The 23936-nt window shown below is 40.8% G+C and overlaps 1 protein-coding gene across 1 annotated transcript in view; it reads left to right on the top strand.

Moving 5' to 3' along the window:
• The window catches only part of MYOCD (myocardin), a 99415-nt gene that overhangs the window by 13346 nt on the left and 62133 nt on the right, over window positions 1-23936 (top strand). The window contains exons 3-5 of the mRNA XM_006901808.1: window positions 4551-4606; window positions 6054-6129; window positions 12350-12511. Of these exons, the coding sequence (XP_006901870.1) occupies window positions 6114-6129; window positions 12350-12511 (178 nt within the window). The 5' untranslated portion in view covers window positions 4551-4606; window positions 6054-6113. The remainder of the gene's footprint in view (window positions 1-4550; window positions 4607-6053; window positions 6130-12349; window positions 12512-23936) is intronic.

Here is a 23936-nt window from a genome sequence, read left to right as displayed (position 1 = left end):
AGTCCACCCAAAGGCTTCTTTTTGAAAAGGGCTTCTGATCTCTTTCTGAAAAGACAGCCTCTGAAAACCCTCTAGAGTGCAGCTTTGCTCTGACATGCATGCATCAGAGTCAACTCATGACCACTTTGGGCAAACGCATTACTTTTAAACTCCTGAAGGCCCTGATGAGCAATTTATTATTTGGAAATGAATTTTAAAGTGGTGTCACCTATACTCTCCTATTTGCTTGGAAGAAAAGTTCTCATGATCCTATTTAACAGTGAAGCTCAGAGAGAATGAAATTGCTAAGCCCATTTTATACGTGAAACCAGAGTTGTTCAGGGCTCTATACTGAAAATAAATGGCACATCAGGACAGAGTCCAAACTGACCATTTCCAAACAAAGTTATGTAAGGATCTTTCAGGGTATTCTGATGGCCTGGTCTGCAGGCAGTTGCACGGCTAATCCAAAGCCCACACCTCTGGTAGTTGGACTTCACCAACAATTCCCATGAGAGAGAGATGGATAATCTCCTCTGTGTAAGTCACAGCCTGGAAAACCCAGCGGAGGCTCGGCTACGAGTCAGTTCTAAGCCAACAAGTGAAAATGCAAGGACTTCTTTAATTATACCCATGACTGTCACTGGATTTGTGTTTGGAATAGTTTGGTCTTCCTCCTCCAAATTACTTAATGTTGACACAGTAAGAAGTCATTAATCCCTTATATCTTTCTTAAATCAGCTGTTGACACAGGAATATATCCACCAGTGCTGTCTGATCAGGACAATGGTTAGAAAGCTATCCTGCCATGATCCTGGGGAGCAGCAATGCAAAGTGACAGTCTGTTGAGCTTAAGAAACCCTTTTCTGGACAAACATACAGACATTTTTCTTCAGTTTCTTTAAAAACTAGAAATCCATTATCACTCTGTTGTCATTCCTAAAACCTCAAGGACTCTGAGTCAAGAACCACCACCTTTGTTCACTCCAGAGCAGTGGTTCATTGGCAAATTTTCACCTGCCACAGAATCCCTCAGAAGGGCTGTTAAAACACAGGCCTCTAGGCCCTACCTCCAAATGGCTGATCCAGTTGGCCTATGAAGGGTCCCAAGAATTTGCATTTGTGGCAAGTTCTCAGGCGATGCTGACCCGGAGCAACCCTCTGAGTATGACTGTTCTTGTTGTTGATCCAAGAGTTCTAGCTCTTTCATTTTGCCTTTTGGTCTTGATCCCCTGTAAGTGACGGAGCTGGGTTCTCCCTGTCCTGCTTGTGAAAGGAGTCATGCTCCCCAGGCAAACACAGCCTCCCAGCCACCAGACCTCCGCCCACCAGCAGGTACCCTTCTCTATACCGCAGAGTCAGCCCTCTCTCCTTAAGGGATTTCTCAGAGGCCTCATCAAAGGGCGTGTTTCCTCAATTTTCTGGGCTCCTGCACCAACCACCATGAGGCGGGCACAGGACTGGGCAATTTTTATAACCCATTATCCATAAGATCACCATGAGTCAGAGCTGATTTGACCACAACTAACAACAGCAACAACAGGCTGGAAGGATGTGGGTGAAGCGGAGAGTCTGCAGGAGGTCCACTCCTATCGCAGGATCTTTTTCTGAGCTCTAAGTAAGCAAATGTTTATACACACAGCTGACCCAAATTAGCTCGAGCTGTGTGGACAGAAATAGGAATAGCCGTAACTAAACGCTGAGGCGAGAACATGAATTCCCTCGTGAGAAGAGATCATTCTTCCTCCAGGGGGGTACGGGTTAGATGTGCGACTGACTAAATTTACAACCAGATTTTTTCATTTGAATTCACATGGATTTATTAGTATCGTTATTTTCATTTACAAACCGAACTTTCTTGTCAATCTTAAATGCCAATGTGCTTTAAATATACCAAGTCTTGCCATTTGATACTCCCAGGGCTGACAGTCTTTATTTAAAAAAAAAAAAAAAAAAAACAACTCGTGGAGGGGGGAAAGGAAGAATCATGGTTCTTGTTGGTCTGTAGGGAGGCGTATTAAAATCCACACTCTCTGGAGTCACAGAAACAGGCAAACATCTGTTCTGGGGCCTTGGCAGGTAGTTTTCAAGTAGTCTTATGTGCTGCCATTTCCCCTATGACATCCCTTAAGCTGCAAGGAGAAGAGCATGTGGCAAAATGCAGTGTGTAGACTTCCTTGGCTCTCATTCAGAGTCCTTGCAAAACAGACATAGTTCCTCCCATCATGTGGTAGAAGGATCTACAAGACCATTTTGCTCCTGGCATCAGAGAACCGGACAATGTGAATCATTTCACAGGGGAGCAGTTAATACCGAGAAGTGATTAATCCTGAGGAGCTCTACAAAACCGAGACACACAAACTTAAATCAATTAACAAGCACTGCTAATAGAATCTGGAAAGCCTCGGGACGAAAGAGCAGGTCACCACCATGGAGTGGAATGTAGAGGATTAGTCAAGATACATACCATTCCCTTAGGGAGAACTTCTTAAAGAAAAAGACAGACTATTTTTTTGAACCGTTTAAGAACAATTCCTTTTCTGAATCATGTGAGTAATTAGTCACACCAATCACTTATAACTGCCAATTAAATGGCCATCAGACTATAGAATAGGTGAGAGTCTGCATCAGAGGCAGATTTATAAGGACTCATTGGACTTAAATGAAACTTCCTGTATCCTGGTTGCCTGATGAGATGGGGATTCTTTTTCAGATGACTCTCAATATAAATTGCAAATACGATTAAGAATAAATAAATAAGGAAACAGGACAGGGATGGTCCTCATTAAAGCTAATGACAACAACGAAAGTAAAGATGTATGGCTAATTCAGTAAAACTGTTCCTGTCTCCAGAGGCTTTCTCAGAGACACGGAATGAGGAGAAATACAGACAATGCCATCTGAAGTGGTGACAGAATTCTCTGAGAAGGCTATTATAAGGGTGGAAAGCAACAGATAAGCTGAAATTATAAGGTTAGTGAAGAATATGATGGTCAAGAAATGATTAATTACTTTTATGGTTCATTATTTTTCTTTCTATGAGAAAAGTAGTGTCTTAATCTCGATCAAAGTGAGAAGGATGCTTATTGTTATCTATACTTGACTGAAGCCAACCAGTGAAGACTACTTGTTCCTTTGGTCAATATTATTAATGTTTGAGTGGGCCTCAGAGAATTATAGAGAGCATGCTTTAGGAGCTTCCCTAGTTGCTATTAAGCTTCTTGAATGGAGGAAAATACGGTCCACTGGACTCCAGGTTCACAACTGAATTTGCTTGAAGTCTAGCAAGTCCTTTTGAAAACTGCTCCATTTAGTATGACCATTGGGACATACACACACAGAGTCTTGCATGCACAGACATTATGCCTATATGGATACACACATATCCACAAGGGTCCATAGGGCCAGAAACCCAACACTGATGCCTGCTAACGGAGATTCCAAGATTTGAGAGAGCATTTAATTGCCTGTAGCATAAGAGTGGGCATCTGTTCACTACTTGAACTCTGGGTCATATGATTCATCGACTTGTCTGGACTTAATATTTAAAAAGTATAATGCACCTTTCTTAATGTCTGATTAACATTATTACTTACAATGAAAAGTGGTTTTGCAAATCTTAAGATTGTTCCAGACAACCAGGAAAACCAGTAAAAGGGCATGACTTTGCAGAATGATGTTCTTCTTTGCTGAGTCAGAAGAGTTTACCAAGTTCTCATGATGAGAACTTCATTTGGAGCTGTCATGGAAAGAGACAAGTTAGAATTCCACCAGGTGACAATGGTGTTGTTCCAAACTTTTTAACGCTGTTGTGTGCTGTGATGGGACAGTACCTCTGTCCCCCAGTTGCTACATTTTTTTTCTTCCTTTTTATTGTCATACCTTGGGAAAGGCTAGAGGGGTCCCAAGACCTATGCTTCTAGCCCTGGTTGTGTGACTTTAGTCAAGTCAATCTGTATCTGTGGACCGCATTTCTACATTGTATACAACAGAATAGGTGTTATTTTTCATTGCCTCCAAGTTCTCTTCCAGCCCTCAAAATCGAACTCTTGGTTTCTCCCTCAACACCCTTGGGTTGTGTGTACTTGCCCTCTGTACCTTAGGCAAAGGACAAATGTTTTGGGTTTTTTTCCCTACAATAGAAGCCTCACACACAGTCCATAGACATGCACCAGGCTTTTGCACCCGAGGACAGAGAAAAACCAAAGAAGGTCTTAGTTAGCCCAGTGTATTCACCTTCCTCAAACAGAAACATTATCTCCACCTCCAGCTTCCTATAGCCCATTTGTCCCACAGGAACTTGGAATGCCCTGCCTCCACCATCTTTTCCTGTCGCAACTTCTGCCTCCACTTGCTCCTCCTGTTTTAGGCCTAAAGCCCACCTTCCTCTGTATCCTGTGGCTTTGGGGAGATGATGTCCTCTAGGCCTCTCCTTTTTAATTGCTTGTTGGCCTAATAAAGGCATTCACTCCCGTACTCTGCACAGCTCAGCAAGCACACCAGCCGTTATTGTGGTATTGATCCACGCCGCTGACACCCACTGTCCTCACACCTTTGTTTCTCTGTTTCAGCACTGAAAAGTCCAACTGAATTCCATGAGCAAAGGAAAAATTTGGATAGTGACAAGGTAATTTTTGCAAACTTCGATTTCTGTCCGTGGATTATGGGATGCATCACTGAATGCTAAACTTTGGTTGGTTAAAGCCTGCTCAACCAAGATGCTGCCCCATTGTGTGTAGAATATAAGTCCTATGTCACCTGAAAGTTGTTGAAATGGGACCAGTTATATTAACTTTAGGGGAACAATGGTAGTTCTATGGTGGAATCCTTGCTTTCCTAGAATTAGACCCGGGTTCAAATCTCAACCAATATACTTGAAGGGCAGCCACTGTTGCACGCCAGCAGAAGTTTGTGGTTTTAAGGATGCCGAGTGGGTTTCAGCAAGGCTTTCAGATAAAGAAAGACTAGGTAGAAGGCTCATGATCTACTTCTTAAAAACAACCAACAAGAACCCCACAAGCCACTACTGTTGGCCATCAACTCAACGAAAGCAAACAACAACAGAAATTAAGGGCCATAGGTCCAGTCCTGGGCTTGCTCCTTTCCACATCATCTCTCCAGATAGCTCAGGAATCTGGTGATACTCCATATACAATGTAACACTAGGAGTCCTTGTTAAAATGGAGGTAGGTGTGTCGGAAACAGTGAGATTGGCTCAAAATTGATCACAGGGTTGCTGTGAATTGCAGGTGACTCGACAGTACATGATAACAAGAGTCCCTGTAACTCAATGAGAGTTTAAATCTGTATGCTCTTCATTACAAGTCCTCCTTAGGAGAAGACATATGAATAAGAGGAGAAGGGTATATGTTGTCACGTTATATAAGAAAGATTTAGGCAATGTTTCTTCTCTGAAAACCCTAGTGACCACTGGTGGTCTGTAGCGTGGGGTGTTGCTAACCTCCAGGCCGTGGGCTGCCAGCAGTTCAAACACGCTCGTGGCTTTGCCAGGGAAAGATGGGCACTACCTTCCCACTAAGTCACACCCTTGGAAACCAAATGGAGGGTCACTGTGAGTCAGGATCGACCTGATGAACCAACAGTGAGCTGGGTTCCTTCTTCAGTTCCAGAGGCAATAGAGTAGGACAGATTATGGAACAAACAGCTCGGCAACACCACAACTTTATTAATATGCTCCTTGCTTGGCCCCAAGAGGTATTTAAGTTTGTAACTAACACAGACCAAAGTGATTATTTTTTGTCTGTTTATTTGTTTTCAAACCTCTTTTATTTTGCATCCTAAAATTTCTATAATTGTTTCTTTACAAAAAATCAAAGATCACCACCTAGAACAATGCTCAGAGGTCTTCCCCTGATTCACAGTGAACACTCGATAGCTTTATCTTCTAGAAAATAAAAAGAAGAGACCAGGAATATGCTTTTATCAGTTATTATAAGAAACTGTCTTTTTTCTTTTGAGAGGCTTGCGGGGGGGTTGCTTTTTAAGTTAAACCTGAGAGTTTCAGCTGTGGAGCTTACTGAGGTTGACAGCAGAGTTTATTCCATGTTCTGCAGATTGAAGATCATCGGAAGCACAAGGTCAGACAGCGACCCGAGCGTGCCGACGTGGTTAATATGCACATACTCCAAGGTAAGTCGATGCCCTCTGAATGGGGAGCGCCGCTCTAGAGTTCTTTCTTTAACGTCTCCTCTGTTATGACAAAGCAGAACATTGTGAGTGATATCTAATGATTCCACACCATGTAGACAATCCAGCCAGGAGGTCACAGATCACTTAGGAATGTATCAGACTCGGGTTCAAGTCTGAGCTATGCCACTTTCTAACTAGGAAGCCAACAAAAAGGCCATCTCCACTGAGACAGCTCTGGTCCCACGTGTGTCACAGTGGAACTCTGTTTTCACAGGGTTTTGACAAGATGATTACTCAGAAGTAGATCAGTAGGGCCTTTCTTCCAAGACTCATGACTGAACTCAGATCTACAACCTTTCAGTCAGCAATTAACCACTGCACCACCATCCAGTGACTCCTCCTGGTCATAGTCCTAGGAAAATGACACAATCTCTCAGAGCTCCAGTTTTCTCACATACAAAATTTGGATGACAAAAGCTATAAAATTATGATAATAACCTCCTCAGGTAATTGTAAAGATGGCATGAGGCATTTGTCCTACAATTACTCAGGGCGTAAAACATCCAACACATGTTACCAATTATTAATAGCTTGGAAATATATTTATCTATTTTTGTTTGTGTTGTTGTTAAGTGCCGTTGAGTCGTAGGCGACTCATAGCAACCCTGTGAACGAACACAAGTCCTCAACACTTGTGTGACTTTCACCATTTCTCCAAGTTCATAGGGTTTCCAGGGGCAAGCTATTTCAAAAGTGGATGCCACTCCTACATCCAAGCTTGTTTTTAATCAGGGAGCTCCACTAAACACTGTCCACCATGGGTGACCATTATCACATTTGACACATCAGGGTCACAGTGTTAAGCTTCACAGCAACCACGAGTTACCTCTGTGCAGCAAGTGGACAGACCAGGGCTATACCACCTAGAAGAATGTTTGGCCGAGAACAATTAAAATAGGCCAGAGACGCTTATTTATTATGTTCCACTTGGGACATGATTGGGGCTCACTAGCTGCTTTTCTAGTCATGAGGTAACAGTTGGAGTCTGCTTTGCTAATGAAAGCAGTGGTTTTACTTAGGAGGCTCCGGGGGTGTGGACCACACTGGATGACAGTGTTCAAGGGGCTGACACCAAAGTGACCATCTATAACAAAAAAAGATGGGTATCTTTGAATTGTGATGTCTGCAAGCAGTAGTGAACAGCCAGAATTTAAAAATAAATAAAAAGTCTTTCATAGAGGAAGGGCCACCAGAATGTTCCTTAGGGACAAAGATGGTGAAACTTTGTCTCACACACTTTGGGTAAGTTGTCAGGAGAGGAGAGTCCTTGGGTGAGGGCATCCCGCTGGGAAAGGGAAAGGGTCATCGAAGGAGAGAAAGGCCCTCAAGAGGTGGATTGGCACAGTGACTGTGAACACAGGTTGGGGTATGTTGGAGATGAGAAGATGGGGCAGGAGTAGGTAAGTGTCACTGGGTCACTAAGAGCAGCAGTCAACCTGATGGCACCTAACCACAACAATGATTCTGTCTGCTGTTGTATGGTCCATGTGTCATGAGGTGACACCATGAGTTACCACCCTGGGTGACACCAGTACTAGTGGCACCAGGGGATGCAAGCCTAGTTGCAGGGAAAAAAGAACCTGAAAAAATGGGTGTCAATGATCCTGGTCTCCACGAGGTGCTGCAGCTGTGCTGGGGAGTGTGGAATGAGAACAAACACCTAACTGGCCTTGATAATCTGACATCAGAATGGAGCAGCTTCAACTCCTGCTCTCTCTATGATTTGCCTTCTCTGGGCTGAGAATCCCCATCAATGAGCCCATGTCCTAATATGACAGTGTAGCTGTCATGTGTTTCTTTACTGCACAGACCTGCATTGGGTGTCTGCTAGGAGTTGGCTGTTAAAACCAGACACTGTGGATACAGAGATGAATAAGAGACACAATTCCTCACTCCAAAGGATTCTCACAGTATAATAGAGGAGACAAAAACGAGACTCAGAAGTTACAAGCCAGCATGAAAAGAGAGGAAACAGATGGTGTTGTAGAAGTAGTGAGAGAAGCGAGGAAACGCACTGAACCAAAGGGACTGAGTCAGGTAGAGAAGAGCAGAAGGGAACAGCATGCACCAGAGCTCTGACTGCTGTGGCTCTCGCATGTAGATGTCCTTGCAAGACTCTGCACTAGCATAGATAGAACATGGAACTCCTGAAACATAATGAAAGTTGCAAATCTAGATCCTTTAATCACATCAAATCTAGCCTAGTTCCTCCAGATCTGACCTTTCCCAATCCTCAATAAGGTGAAGTGTTATTAGACAAAGAATTGTCTCAAAATGCTTAAGAATACTAAGCATTGGGTTGGCAAGGGAGAACAGGGTAGGACTCAAGAGAAGGCTTCCATGGGATGTGAGCCATCGACCTCAATGAAGCAGCCAAACAGCACCAAGTCCCTTGAGGAGGACAAGGGAGTCCCAAGAGAAGGTGACAAGTACGCACTTTACCTCTTCACAGTGGTGTGGAGGGGCCTGGGGGTGGCTGCCACGTCAGCATCTTCATAAATCACAGCTGCACAGATAAGCAAAGAAATGCTAGTTCAAATGAGATACAGACATTTCAATTATCAATTGGTAGATAAAAATAAAAACCCTGTGAGGCATGAGTATGGGAAAACATGCGTTCCCATCCGCTGCTGGTGGAGAGCAAGTTGGGTCAATATTTCTAGAGGGCAATTTGGCAACATGTATCAAGCTCCTCAAAAATGTGCCCACCCTTTAACCCAGTGATTTAATTTCTAGTGTTTTTATCCAAAGAAAATAATCAGCCATACAAAGATTTTAAAACAAGAATGTTTATCGTGGAATTAACTTGATGACAAAAAATTGAAAACAGTGAACAGTCCAACAGTAGAGGAGTTGCTGCATAAATTAGGGACTAGCCACGCGACCCAGTACCTTGCTGCCATTAAAATAAGGTTTGCAAGAATCGCCATTTAAAGATAAGATGGTATAATGTCCAGTGAAAAGAAGAGAAAGCAAAACTGTATTTAAAGTAAAATTCTAGGAAGAAAAAAAATAGAAACATAAACTGTATTTACAGTCAAATTCTGGGAAGAAGAAATATACATATAATAATAAATATAAATAGCTCAAAAAAAAGACACCCACCAATTAAAAAGAGTTGACTCTAAACAGTAAGTTTCCCAAAACTTTCATTTACTTTTGTATGCTTTATTTATACTTCCTGTATTATGGCAATGCTATAATATTTTATCTACCTATTGTTTTTATTTTAATGAAAGTTTATCAAGAACTTGGATTTTCATAATGCTATAATTTTTTTACAACTATTCCATTTTTTAAAAAATGCTATTAATGATTTTAGTTAAAGTGTGGCCTTTAACTAAATAAATATCGTACTGTGAACCACAGCATCTCCAGTAATACAGCCCCCAATGAATCCCCTGTTCTCCCGAGATCAAATTGGGACTCAGCCCCCTGAAGCTGCAAGGATTGCTAGATAAAAATAACCTAGCTCTTTGTTTACAATAGCCAGGAGTTGGAAACAACCCAGGTGTGCATCAACAAAGGAATGGATAGAGAAGCTGTGGTATATTCACACAAAGGAATACTACGCTGCATTGAAAAACAAGAACTCATGAAATATTATTCAAAATGGGTGACCCTGGAGGACATTATGCTGAGTGAAATATCTCAGTCACAAAAGGACAAATAATGCATGGTGCCACTATTATAGAATGGGACTGATATCAGGGTTGGGGTAAGACTGAGAAAAACTGGATAAATTGTGTATGCTGCATTGAAACAGATGAGGGAGAGAAAGGGTGCATAGTGGAGTGTACTTGGGGCAGTGTGAGGGGTACAGGGGAATTGTATACCAAAGAAAGAATTTTTCTTTTACTTTTTCAAAGAGAGGAGCAACCTAGGGAGTGGGGGTGGAGGGGAGGGCTGGGCAGGGAGAAAAGTGCAACAATGAATGAATGGAAATCCAAAATCTCTATAAATGTTCATTAAAATTATTAAAATAAAATTTTTAAAAATATAATAACCTGGCTTCCAGGAGTTCACCGCCTAATAGCAGAAGCATCAGTATGAGGTTAAGTGCTGATTGCTTCTAACTACTAGTGGTGATTGAAAGAAAAGGGGTCACTATGAACATGTGTTAGGGAGCACTGGTGGTGCAGACTGTAGGGCGTTGCTTTGCTAACTCTCTGGTGGTTCAAATCCACCAAGGCTTCATGGGAAAACAATGGAGACTCTCCCGTGTGATTCCCAACCTATGAATCAGATCCAACTAGACAGTATTGAATGACGGGGGAGAGAGACACACACACACAGAGAGAGAGAGAGAGAGAGAGAGAGAAACTTTATGGTGAGACCTAAAAGAGGAGTAGGATGCTGATGGTAGAGCAGCTGAGGAACACACTAGGATGATGAAGCAAAGATACAAAACTGATACCAGTGAGGCAGGAGAACAAACTTGCTGGGGTGGCAGGTTTGGAACGAAATCTCGGGCCACAGATGAGCATGGGGTCAGCAGTACTGCAAGACCGTGAATCCTAGGATTGCACTATTCAATGAGTGGGTGGGGTGAAGGAAATGGGAAGAATCTTTTCTGAAAAACAATGTATTCAAACTTTGTAAATAGATCAGAGTAATATAAAAAAAAATTAAAAAACAATAGAATAATAATAATAATAATAAGACTGGACTGAGAGCTTCAGCTGGAGAAGAGCATCTTACAAGGGAATAGAAGGGGGAAAGTATTTTTTTGAAAATTGATCTTGACAAGGAGGGCAGGAGGGATCAGAAAGATCCTGAGGCGAGGGGCTGGTACGCAGCCCTTTGCAGTGACAACAGCAGAAGATGCTGCAGAAAGTGGGGGGATGTGGAACAAAACTCAAAACAGAACAAAGGCTGGGCTTGCTGTTCTACAGAGACTAGTGGAATCCCTGAGACTATGACCTTTAGTCACCTTTCAAGCCTGGGAAAAACTCACGCCCTGTGACTCAGCCCTCAGTCAAATAATAAATAGACCTATAAGGTGTCCAGGGAGGAATTCATTTAGAGTAACTAACCATAGAGAGTTTAAAGAGCAGCATTTGCCAAAGGATAATACTTCAGGCTTGTTGCTAGGAAAGGCTGTTCTTCAGAGAGGGGCATTGTGCTTGGAAAGAAAGAGGGTCGGTGAAAGAAAGGAAGACCCTCAACCAGATGGATTGAGACGGTGACTGCTGCAATGGGCTCGAGTGTGTCAGGGATGATGAGGATGGCACAGGGTATGACAGCGTTCAGACTTGTTGGTCATGGAATTGCTACGGGTTGTACTCAATAGCATCTAATAACAATTCTAAAGTAGGGAGCTGTGGTGGCTGAGCGGCAAGGAATTGCACTGCCAACCCAAAGTTATGCAGTTCTAATCCACCAGCTTTCAAAGGGAGAAAGATGAGCTGCCATGTGATTTACTGCCTCTGAAAACACACCAGATAGTCAGCTAGGGGTCACTTCTGACTCCATGGTACACAACAATTCTAAAGTACCCCATCATTAAATCCATTCAGATTCATAATACAGAACAAATCAGGCCCTCTATGAGAAATACACGTAATAATTTATTCAGTATTTTTAAAAAAATATTTTCCATTTCCTTTTTTCCCAATGAAAGTCCACATTACTGTACATGTATTTCTCAGGTGACCACCTGATGGCTTGCCAATAGATCACCTAACCTTTTTCTCTAGGCATCTCTACGTGGACTTGACCATCTCACCTTTTGTTTAGCATAACCTGCAGTACTACACAGGGACTCCAATTAAAGCGATGGGTGAGATTTACAGGGGACTCAGCCTGTGCCAGATCACGCTGGCCAAATGTGAATCCTTTTCCAAAAGCTGTAGCCTCCCATCAGCAAACATCTTAGCCTCCATGGACTGCCTGCTTACAGACTCGCCAGACGGCACTTTTTTTTTTCTTTTCACAAAGCCTTGCAAAGCAAGTGCGCCTGGTTTTCTATTTGCCTTTATTTGGAAGTATCTGGTCTTTGGTGCTAATCCATGTAAAACGATGATGATTGCATCAAAAAATTATTAGGAGAGTAGAGCACAATGGGACACAATGTTTTGTAACCACAAGCAAAAGAATACGATTTGTTTTTCAAAGACACAACATTCTAGAACTGATCCTTTTCATTTCGCCCGTTCAGCTTCTACTGGAGAAAGGTCCATCCCAAGCACTCAGATGAAGCTGAAGAGAGCACGGCTTGCGGATGATCTTAATGAAAAGATTGCTCTCCGGCCAGGGCCCCTGGAGCTGGTGGAGAAGAATATACTCCCGGTTGACTCTGCTGTGAAGGAGGCCATTAAAGGTAGTTGGAACACACGACTTGTCTCTCCCTGGTGCTCTGGGGGCCTGAGGGCCCTGGTGGCTCTGACGCTGCAGGGGCTCCGACGGGCAGGTTCTGTCACTAGGCAGAAGTCAAGGCTTTGATTGCTGTCGCAGGATGTTCTCCATCAGCAGAGGTCCCACCGATGGGAGAGACACCCGAGAAGCTGGGCCATTGCTGACCAGTGTTGGCTCTAGTCAGTATGATTGAGAACTGGGGCTTAATTTGAACCTCAAAACATCTTTGCTGGAAGGTCCTTTAAATTCCATTGCTAGTTGTTCACATGCGTGTCAGGGTAAAGCCATACTCCATAGGGTTTCAATGGCTGGGTTTTCAGAATTAGGTCGCCAGGACTCTTTCAAGATGCCCTTGAGAGGCTGGCCTTTCCAGGCTTTCAAGCTAGCAGTGGAGAGCATAAGCCACTTTCACCAGGCAGGGAGAGACTTACAGCCCCCCTCCCTCCTTTGACTGAGTCTAGGAGTTGCATAGCTAAACCAAATGCCAAGGCTTTCCGGTGATTGGAATCCAGTAATAGCTCCTCAGGAGAAACATGGGAAATCTTCTCCTCTGTATCTCCTGATGCCTCCAAATGTGTCAATTCCAACCTGGCAGCAGTAAAAGAGAGAGAGGAAAAAAATAGAAACTGGTACAGTGGTAAGAATATTGGACTTGACTCAGAATACCCGAACTGTTGGCCCTGTTTGGCTGCTGTGTGTTGAAGCTTGTTCAAGTCGTATGCCCTCTCTGTGCCTCAATTTACTCAACACTGAAATTGGAATAGTAATACCATTGGCTGTTGGACATGAAATGTGAATCATGTGATCAAGGTGAATGCTCTTTGACAGCCTCTGTGTTCTTCACAAGATGGAAGCGTAAATACTTAAGAAGGCATCAATGTTAATTCTGTCCTCATAAACTACATAAAATCGTGTTTAGGCCTTCTGAACAATTGAGGAAAAAATAGACGCAAATGGTCTGGGGGAGGGGAGGGTATTGTTTGTGGGGAAATTATAGGGAGGAGCAAAGGGACCTTGGTAGAAAGAAGAAAGGAAGGAGAGTTTAATGTTATCGCAAACTGGAGTGGCTTCCAATTAGGTTCCCACTATATATTCCTTATTCATATTCTTCAGACAAGTTTTAAAGGAAAAGAAAGGTGAGTAATGTACCTGTCAGTTACTATGATGAAAGGAGATTCTAACAAGGTAAATATAACAGTCCAAATACAATTTAGAAGGTATTAAAAAACTGAAAACATAACAAATTGTGGAAAAACAGCAAAACCATTGAACATTTTAAAACACAGCCACCAGTGGGCTAAACTTAACAGCAACAAATCCACATTCATTTGAAGTATCAAATGTAAGCCAAAAAAAAAAGAGAGAGAGAGAGAGAGAAAGTGAGCCAAAATATTTTTTCCTATATATACAAAATCCAAGATCTCATATATTTTTCACTAATAGGAGCCTCGATGGCATAGTGGATTATGTGCAGGACTGCTAACTGAAAGGCCAGTGGTTCTAATCCACCAGGCAGTCCAAAGGAGAAAGATGAGCAGTTTCCTACTGTAAAGATTTAAAGTCTTAAAAATCTGATGGAGGGTAGCTAGGAGTCAAAGTATGAGATAGCAGTGGCTTTAGAACAGGTATTGATATGAATAAGATATAGATGGTATAGATACAGATACAGACAGATACAGATATAGATATGGTTTTATACATTGTCAAAAGTATTTCTGGGACATATTATCAATTTATTGTGAAGGCTATCCACTTTACAAAATCTTACTCTCATTCATATCTTACTCTTTCAAAAGACTATGAATTTTGCCTATGCATCCTTAAGATTTTAACATACGAGCTCCAAGAGAAGCTATGTACGCATCCATCAGCTCCCATCATAAACAGTTCATTGTTATTTTTTCTCTTCGTCACACATTCCCCTCACCCCTAAATATTCTCCACCTTTGAATTTGACCTAGAGTCCTCACAAGGCGCACTATCTTAACTCTGATGACATGTAAGACAAGAAAAGATCTCAATTGGGCTTTCTTATATTTTCTTAGAGTTGTATTCCATGCGTGTTCTTGGGAACTGGCCCATAGGCTAATTGTAAAACCCTCCGGTGGGTTTTCAGAGACAATAAATCACACAGGAGGAAACTGTCCATCTTTCTTCCACAGAACTGCCAATGGATCAGAACCATGTGCTTTGGAGATTGTGCAGGTTCTTACCACTTGTCTACCAGAGCTCATGTTATTTATTCATATAGTTAAAACAAACTCTCTCGTTTAATTATATCTTTGTTATATATTTTAATCAACTATAAAAATCTCCTTTTTAATTAAAAAATTTTAAAGTCACTAAATATGCAATCTTTAATATATTTCATTGTGATTATGGAACATTAGTTGTTTATTACTTTTGTTGTTGTTGTTGTTATTGGACTTTTCCTCCTTATTGCTTTGCAAAAAGTGTGTATCTAAGGGGAAATGTTACATTAATGGTAATGTATATATTTCTTTTGTTGGCGTTAATGTGTTTTATTAGCTCCTTTCCTTAAAACACACTCATTGGAATGTTGGACAATGATATTATCAATTCAGCTGAAAGCTATGGGATTTATACAGCAAAGTGGAAGTTCAATATCAGAGTTTCTCCTTCACATCGACGTCTTCTTTCCATTCCTATTCTGTTTGGTAGCAACAAATGTAAGTGATAAATAGCTAAACAAAATGAAAACAGTTCAAATTCATGAGCTGCTCCAGGGAAGAAACGTGGGCAGTCTCCTCCCATTAATATTTATAACCTCAGACCAGATGGAGGGGTGCCAGAGTTAGAAAGGAATCAATGACAGAGTTTGGTGCTTTTTTTCGTAAAGATGGTCGTTATTTTCAAACAATGGAATGGTTTTACAGGTTCTCTTTATTTAAAAAAAGCTTTACAATATTAAGATGTCCCTTAAAAATGACAAGATTACACAAATCATTATATAAGTGATAAAAACATCAACAACAGAATCATAACCGAGATTGAAATTCATAGTCAAAATTTTAGATGAAGATGTAGATCATAACTTTACATGCACTGTCCACAATCCTAAAGTGTCAGCACTGGCCACAGCTTTAAAGGTGGTAAGGGAAAGAACATATTGTAATGTGTGCTTTTTCTAGTTCCTTTTTTTATTTGTTTGTTTGTTTTATACTTTTGTGTGTGTGTGTGTATACTGGTTTATTTACAACGTTCATAAAGTTCATATACATTGTTTTTCACACCGATCTTTTCCCTTTCCTTTACTCACCCCTTCCTCCACCCATCAAAATGCATGACCCTATGATTAAGCACCCCTCCCACCCCACCTTGGATCCTTGTACTCATTCTACAATAACGTTCTTATACAGTATTTGTCCTTATGAGACTGAGTTAGTTCACTTAGCATAATGCTCTCCAATCCCTTCCATGTTAGGTAATAATTTACAAAATCATTGCTCCTGTATGCTGCATAGTATTCCATTGTGTGAGTGTACCATAATTTCTCAATCCATTCCATTGTGGTTGGGCAGTTGGGCTGTTCCCATGTTCTTGCAATGGAATAACCCTGCTATGAACATTGGTGTACAAGTCTCTGTTTGTGCCGCAGTTCTCATTTTCTCAGGATATATTCCAAAGAGTGGAATAGCTGGGTCATGTAGAATTTCTATGTTCAGCTTTTTGAGGAAGTGCCAAACTGCATTCCAAAATGGTTGTACCAATTTACTATCCCATCAACAATATATAAGAGTTCCTCTCTACAACATCTATTACTTGCTGCCCTGTTAAACTTTGCCATTGCTACTGGAGTGAGATGGTAATACCATTGTGGTTTTGATTTGCATCCCTCTTACTGCTAGATTTGGATCATTTCTTTATGTCTCTGTTGGTCATTGGATTTTCTTCCTCTGTGAAAAATCTTTCCGTGTCTTTTGCCCATTTTGTAATTGTATTGTCAGTCTTTTTCTTCTGGAGGCCCAGGAGTATTCTGTAAACTTTTATTATGAGACCCTTGTGTGAGATGGTACTGCCAAATGTTTGTTCCCAGTCTATAGGTTTTCTTTTCACTCTGTTGTAAAAACTTTTGATGAGCACAGAGATTTAATTTTAGAAGATCCCATTCATCAATTTTATCTTCTTCAGATTGTACATTACTGGCTGTATTTGGCAGTACCTTTATACTGTAGACTAGGTCTTTTAAGCTTGGTCCCACTTTGTCTCTTATGAACTTTATGGTTTTGGGTTTTATTCCCAGATCTCTGATCCACCTTGAGTTGTTTTTTTGTGTATGGTATGAGATGTGGATCCTGTTTCAGCTTTCTGGAATTAGCAGTCCAGTTTTTCCAGCACCATTTGTTGAAGAGGTTGTCATTTTCCCATTTAATAGATTTTATTTCCTCATCAAATATCAGTTTACCATAGATAAATGGGTCCATTTCTAGATTCTCAATTTTGTGCCTTTCATTGTACCAGTACCAGACTGTTTTGGTTACTACCACTGTGTAGTAGGTTTTGAGGTCAGAAGTGCTATGCCTCCCACTTCTTTTTTGTTTTTCAGAAGAGTTTTGCTTATTTTCTTTCTCTTTCCTCTCCAAATAAACTTGACAATTTCTTTTTCGATCTCCTTGAAAAATGAATTTGTTATCTGTGTTGGGATTGCATTGAACATGTAGATTGCTTTTAGTAGGATTGTTATCTCTTGTGTTTCTATCTTAAATGAAGATCTCTCTAGCTGTTCACATCTACATTTGATATTCATTTAAGATAGTTCTTTTAAGAATATATTTTTCTATTTTTGGTCTCCTAAGAGTAGTTTGCAAGATAGAGGCTGAACTTTTAAGTACTTTTTACATATAGGAAGAGAAGATCATACAGATTAGTTCTTTGTTAAAGTGTTGCAATATTGCTTCTTTTCCCAACACTTCTTCATCCCTGTGTTCTTAGGAGGAGGGGAAACTCTACATGATAATCAGTCATTGGCTTAAGGGATGCTAGCTTCGTCCATAAAGAGCTGTGGGGCAAACACAAAGGCTGTGCATTTCTGATGGTTCAAATGCACTCGCATGCCAAGAGAGAAAGATAGGCCATTACGTCCTATGGGATTTACAGCCCCAGGAGCTCAATGGAGTGGCACTGGGTCCATTCCAATTTTATGACAATGAGGCTTCTAAAAGAATATTTTATTTGGGATTGTTTTTTCATACTTCTTTTTTAATTGGGATGGACTATGCTGTGTTCTTGTTGTTGTGTACTGTTGAGTCAGAACCAACTCACAGCAGAGCCTTCAGCAGGTTTTCAGAGGCAGTAAATTACATGAGAGGGGAGTGCTCATCCTTCTCCCATGGAGCAGCTGGTGGATTCCAACCGTGTGCCCTTGGGGTTGCAGCACAGCTTCTTACTTCTAGGCCACCAGAGCTCCCTATACTACATAAAGTATAAAACTCAGGTAACTTCTATCTAGCATTCTCTTTTCTACTGATGAACAGTTCAGGCAGAGGGTCTTCCTTGTGGCAAGTGTTTCAAAGATACAGACTCTACCCTCGCCGCACAGCATCCCCAGAGCACAGATCTGTGAACTTTCTTTTTTTTCCCTACTAGTTTATTTACAAAATTCTAATACATTGTTTGCAAGTGCAAATTCTTTCAATTTCCCTCATCCCACCACTCAACAAATTGTACAACCCCATGTTAAACCTCCCCTCTTCCTGCACATCCTCATGCCTCTGCTTCCAACCTCTCGCACCCCTCTTGGATCCTTATACTCACTCTACAATAATGGTTTTAATATTTATTTATTTAATATTTATGCTTGTGGGACTGAATTAGTTCACTTGACATAATGCTCTCCAGTCCCTCCCAAGTTAGGTAACAATTTACAAAATTATTGCTCCTACATGTTGCATAGTATTCCATTGTGTGAGTGTACTATAATTTCTCAATCCATTCATTTGTGGTTGGACATTTGGGCTGTTTCCATGTTCTTGCAATAGTGTATAATGATACTATGAACATTGGTGTACAAGTTTCCCTTTATGCCTCAGTTCTCATTTTCTCAGAGTATATTCCGAATGTACATAGGTACATAACAACAACAACATATTCCAAACTGTGGAATAGCTGGGTCATATGGAATTTCTATGTTCATCTTTTTGAGGAAGCACCAAACTGCCTTCCAGAATGGTTGCACCATTTTACAATCCCACAAACAATGTATAAGAGTTCCTTTCTTATACAGCATGGTACTGGTACAATGATAGACACATAGACAAATGGAACAGAACTGAGAACCCAGAAATAGACCCAGCTATCTATGGTCAACTGATATTTGGTGAGGAAGTCAAAGCTATCAAATGGGGAAATGATAACCTCTTCAACAAATGGTGCAGGCAAAACTGGACTTCCACCTGCAGAAAGCTGAAACAGGATCCGCATCTCACACCATACACAAAAATCAACTCAAGGTGGATCAGAGACTTGGGAGAAAAGCCAAAAATCATAACGTTCATAAGAGATAAACAGGGACCAAGCTTCGAAGCGCTAATCCAAGATATAAAGAGACTGCCAAATACAACTAGAAATGCACAATCTGAAGAGGATAAAATTGATGCATGGGACCTTTTAAAGATTAAATCCATGGGTGCATCAAAAACTTTTTCCAACAGGGTGAAAAGAAAACCTACAGATTGGGAACAAACATTTGGTAATACCATCTCAGACAAGAGTGAACTTTCTTGAGAGACCAACTCAAATCAAAACTCAACTCATTGCCATGGAGTCAGAACTAAGAAATAACTGGACAGTTTTCAGAGACTGTAAAGAATACAAGAGGAGAATGAGTGTTGTTGATCTTTCCCTGCTGGTGAATTCAGACTGGTGGAGAAGCACTGTCTTTGCTTGACAGTGCAACTCCTAGTGAACTATATCAAGAGACCAGATACTAAATATGTTGGGCTGTGAATACAAAGCAGCTCAATGACTGTGCGTCTTTGTCACAACTAATTGGCTCACCCATTGTAGCATTCCAGTGACTGTATGTAGACAAATGGACATGACCATGGTCCAGCAAGAGTCTATTTGCAAAAGCAGGCAGTACAGTTACAAAACCACTGGACATCAAATAGATTACTTTTGATGGCCGGTGGTTTTGTAACTGTATATTTTAGGGCATTATGATTATCATAATAGTTTGGAATGAGGGTTGCAGAGTGGAGTATACTCAGGGTGAGGGTGGGAGGGTGCAGGGGGATTGTATACCAATGAAGGAGTTTTTCTTTTGCTTTTAAAGAAGAGCGAACTGGGGGTGGGGATGGGGTGGGCAGGGAGAAAAGGGCAACAATGAATGAATGGAAATCCACAATCTCTGTAAATGTTCATTGAAATTAATAATAATAATTAAAAAATAACCACCAAAAAAAACACCAGTCATCAAAGTGGATGAGAGACCTGGGAGTAAAGCCCAAAACCATAAGAGACAAGCTGGGAGCAAGTTTAGAAGTGCTAGTCCATGGTATAAAGAGACTGACAAATACAGCCAGAAATGCACAATCTGAAGAGGATAAAATTGATGCATGGGACCTTCCAAAGAAGATTAAACTCCTGTGTGCATCAAAAACTTTTTCCAACAGGGTGAAGGAAAAAAACAACCCTAAAGACTGAGTACAAACATTTGGTAACATCATCTTAGACATGAGTCTTATAATGAAAGTTTACAGAATACTCCTAGGCCTCCACAAGATAAGACTGATAATCCAATTACAAAATGGACAAAAGACATGGAAAGACTTTTCAGAGAAAGTGTTTGGTAATGACATGTCAGAGAAGGGACTTATATCTAGAATTTATAAAATACTTGAGCACCACAACAAGATAAAGGTAAATAATCCAATTGAAAAATGGGCACAGGATATGAATAGACACTTCACCAAAGAAGATATTCAGATGGCCAACAAGCACATGAAGAAATGTTCAAAATCCCTAGCTCTAAGAGAGATGCAAATCAAAACAACTATGCAATACCATCTCACCCCAGTCAGAATAGCAAAATTTAACAGAACAGCAAGCAACAAATGCTGGTGAGGTTGTGGAGAAACTGGAACCCTTATTCACTGTTGGTGGGAATGTAAAATGGTGCAACCACTGTGGAAGGCGGTATGGCACTTTCTCAAAAAGTTGCAAATAGAAATACCATTTGACCCCGCAATTCCACTACTGGGAATATATCCCAAAGAGACCATAACTGACATCCAAGCAGATATATGCACACCCATGTTTATCACAGCTCTGTTCACAATAGCAAGGAGTTGGAAACAACCCAGGTGCCCATCAACAAACGAATGGGTAGAGAAGCTGTGGTATATTCACACAATGGAATACTATGCTGCATTGAAAAACAAGGAACTCATTCAATATTATTCAAAATGGGTGAGCCTGGAGGACATTATGCTGAGTGAAATATCTCAGCTTCAAAAAGACAAATATTGCATGGTGCCACTGCTGTAAAATGGGACTGATATCAGGGTGGGGTTAAGACTGAGAAAAACTGGTTAAATTATGTATACTGCACTGAAACAGATGAGGGACTGAATAATTTAAAAGCAATGTATGATAGGGTATTATGGTTATCACAAGAGTCCACAATTAAGGTTGCATAGTGGAAGGTACTTGGGGCGGTGGGAGGGGTGTGGGGGGATTGTGTAACAGGGAGGGAGTCTTTCTTTTACTTTTGAAAGAGAGGAGCGAACTGGGGGGCGGGGGGAGAGGGCTGGGCGGGGAGAGAAGTGCAAAAATGAATGAATGGAAATCCAAATTCTCTGTAAATGTTCATTAAAATTATTTTTAAAAATTAAAAAAAAATTTAATAGCAAATAGGCATATGAAAAATTGCTCCAAATCACTGGCAATAATAGAGATGCAAATCAAAACCACATCAGGTACCATCTCACCCCAGTAACAGTGGCAAAGTTTAATACGGCAGCAAGTAATAATAAATTTGCAGAGGATGTGGCGAGAAAGGAACTCTTATACATTGTTGGTGGGGTTGTAAAGTGGTACAACAATTCTGGAAGGCAGTTGGCACTTCCTTAAAAAGTTGAACATAGAAATTCCATATGACTCAGCTATTACACGACTTGGAATATACCCTGAGAAAATGAGAACTGAGACACAGAGACTTGTACACTAATGTTGATAGCAGCATTATTCACCATTGCAAGAACATGGAAACAGTCCTAATGTCCAGACAAAAATGAGTGGATTGAAAAATTACGGTACACTCACATAATGGAATACTATGCAGCACGCAGGAGCAATAACTTTGTAAATTACTACCTAACTTGGGAGGGACTGGAGAGCATTATGCTGAGTGAACTAACTAATCCCACAAAGACAAATATTGTATAAAGCCATTTTTGTAGAATGAGTATAAGGATCCAAGGAGGAGGGAGGGTGGAAGCAGAGTGATGAGCATGTGCAGGGGGAGGGGAGATTCATTATGAGGTTGTACAATTTGATGGGTGGGTGGGGGAAATTGGAAGAATCTCTTCTGCAAAACAATGTATTCAAATTTTGTAAACAAACTAGTAAAATTTAAAAAAAAATCAGCGGCCATGGTGTGCTACTTTGCTCTAGAATCTCATCATCTTGTTGACCCAGCAGATGAAGAAGAAGGAATGAGCAGGCCTACCCACGTGCCAGAAAGCCTGGGCCTGGAAACAGGACAACCCATTTGCACAAGAATCCACAAGGATGCACAGAAATCACATTTTCTGTGGATAGACATTCCCCAGCAGTGTTCTCTACATTATGGAACGGGGGAAACACATTCTGATGAATAGCTGGACTCTCTCTGTCAGGGTATTTCTCATAAATGACATTGGCCTATGTGTTTGGTGATGGTGGTACATCTATATCTTTTCAGTCTGAATATGAATGCTATATATGGTTCATACAAAAAGTTACCGCTTTCTTCTCCCTGGAAAAACTTAAGTATGATCACAATGATCAGTTTGTTTAACGTATGTCTTACCAAAAAGATAGGGCTCCAGTGTCTTTCTTAGTAGTTCTTTGATAACTTTCCCTCAGTTTTGTCGATGGTTATTTGTGTAATCATGTTGTCTTCTTCATTTGATGTGTACAACTTACGCTTTTGTAAACACTCTTATCATGGCCTCACGGTGACCCTGTGAACAACAGACCTGAACCTTGCCCTATTCTGCACCAGCCTCACAGTCTCTGGTTTGCTCAAGCCCATTGTCACAGTCACACTGTCAATCCATTTTGAGAGTTTTCCTCTTTCTCTGATCCTTCATCTTCCCCAGTGTGGATGTCATCTTCCAAGGTGTAGTCCCTGCTGACAACAAGCCCAAAGCATGTGAGACTAAGAAGTTTCACCATCTTGCCTCTAAGGAGCACTCTGATTGCACTCCTTCCAAGCCAGATTTGTTTGTTCTTTTGGCAATACTCTTCTCTAACACCACAACTCAAAGGCATGGATTCTTCCTCCATTATTCTTATTCCTTGTCCAGATTTCAGATGCACTGGAAGCAAATGAAAAAAATCATGGCTTGGATCAGGCACACCTTAGTCTTTAAACTGACATCCTTGCTCTTTAGCACTTTTGTGAGGACCTTGACAGCTTTTTCCCAATGCAACATAGCCTTTGATTTTTTGACTGTTGTTTTCATGGGTGTTGATTGTGGACCCAGGAAAATTGTCCACAACTTCAATCTTTTCTTCATTTATCATGACGTTCCATATTGGTCCATTTATGAGTATTTTTGCTGTTTTGATGATGAAATTTCATCTATACTGAAGGTTACCATGTTGATTTTCTCAGTGCTGCTAGGTATCTTCACTTTTAAAAAGCAAGGTTATGGTATCTGCAGATCATGGGTTGTTTATGAGACTTTCTCTAATCATGATTCCACATTCTTCTTCATATAATCAAACTCCTCAAATTATTTGCTCAGCATACATACTGAACAGGTATAGAGAAGGGATACAACCTTGATCCACACCTTTCCTGATTGTAAAACTTACAATGTTCCTTTGTTCTGGTCAGACAATTGCTTCTTGGTCTATGTATAGGTTTAACATGAGCACAATTAAGTGTTTGGGGGGTTCCCAGTCTTCCCAATGGTAGCCATAATTTGTTATGATCCACACTGTCAAATACCTTTACATAGTCCATAAAACACAACTAAACATCTTTCTGGTTACTAAGAGTCCTTGTTGACTCGACAGTACCTAACAACAAACAATAACCTATCATCATCATCCTGAATAAGTAAGTAATCAGCCTCAGGTTGATATAGTATTGATTTGATATTGTTTGGAAACACTAACAGTATAAACAGTTAATGCATTTGGTGGTGGTGGTTGTT

This window comes from Elephantulus edwardii, unplaced genomic scaffold (assembly GCF_000299155.1).
Source record: "Elephantulus edwardii isolate Elephantulus edwardi_28Jun2011 unplaced genomic scaffold, EleEdw1.0 scaffold00346, whole genome shotgun sequence".
Classification (NCBI taxonomy): Eukaryota; Metazoa; Chordata; class Mammalia; order Macroscelidea; family Macroscelididae; genus Elephantulus; species Elephantulus edwardii.
This window is presented reverse-complemented; position numbering and strand designations above follow the sequence as displayed.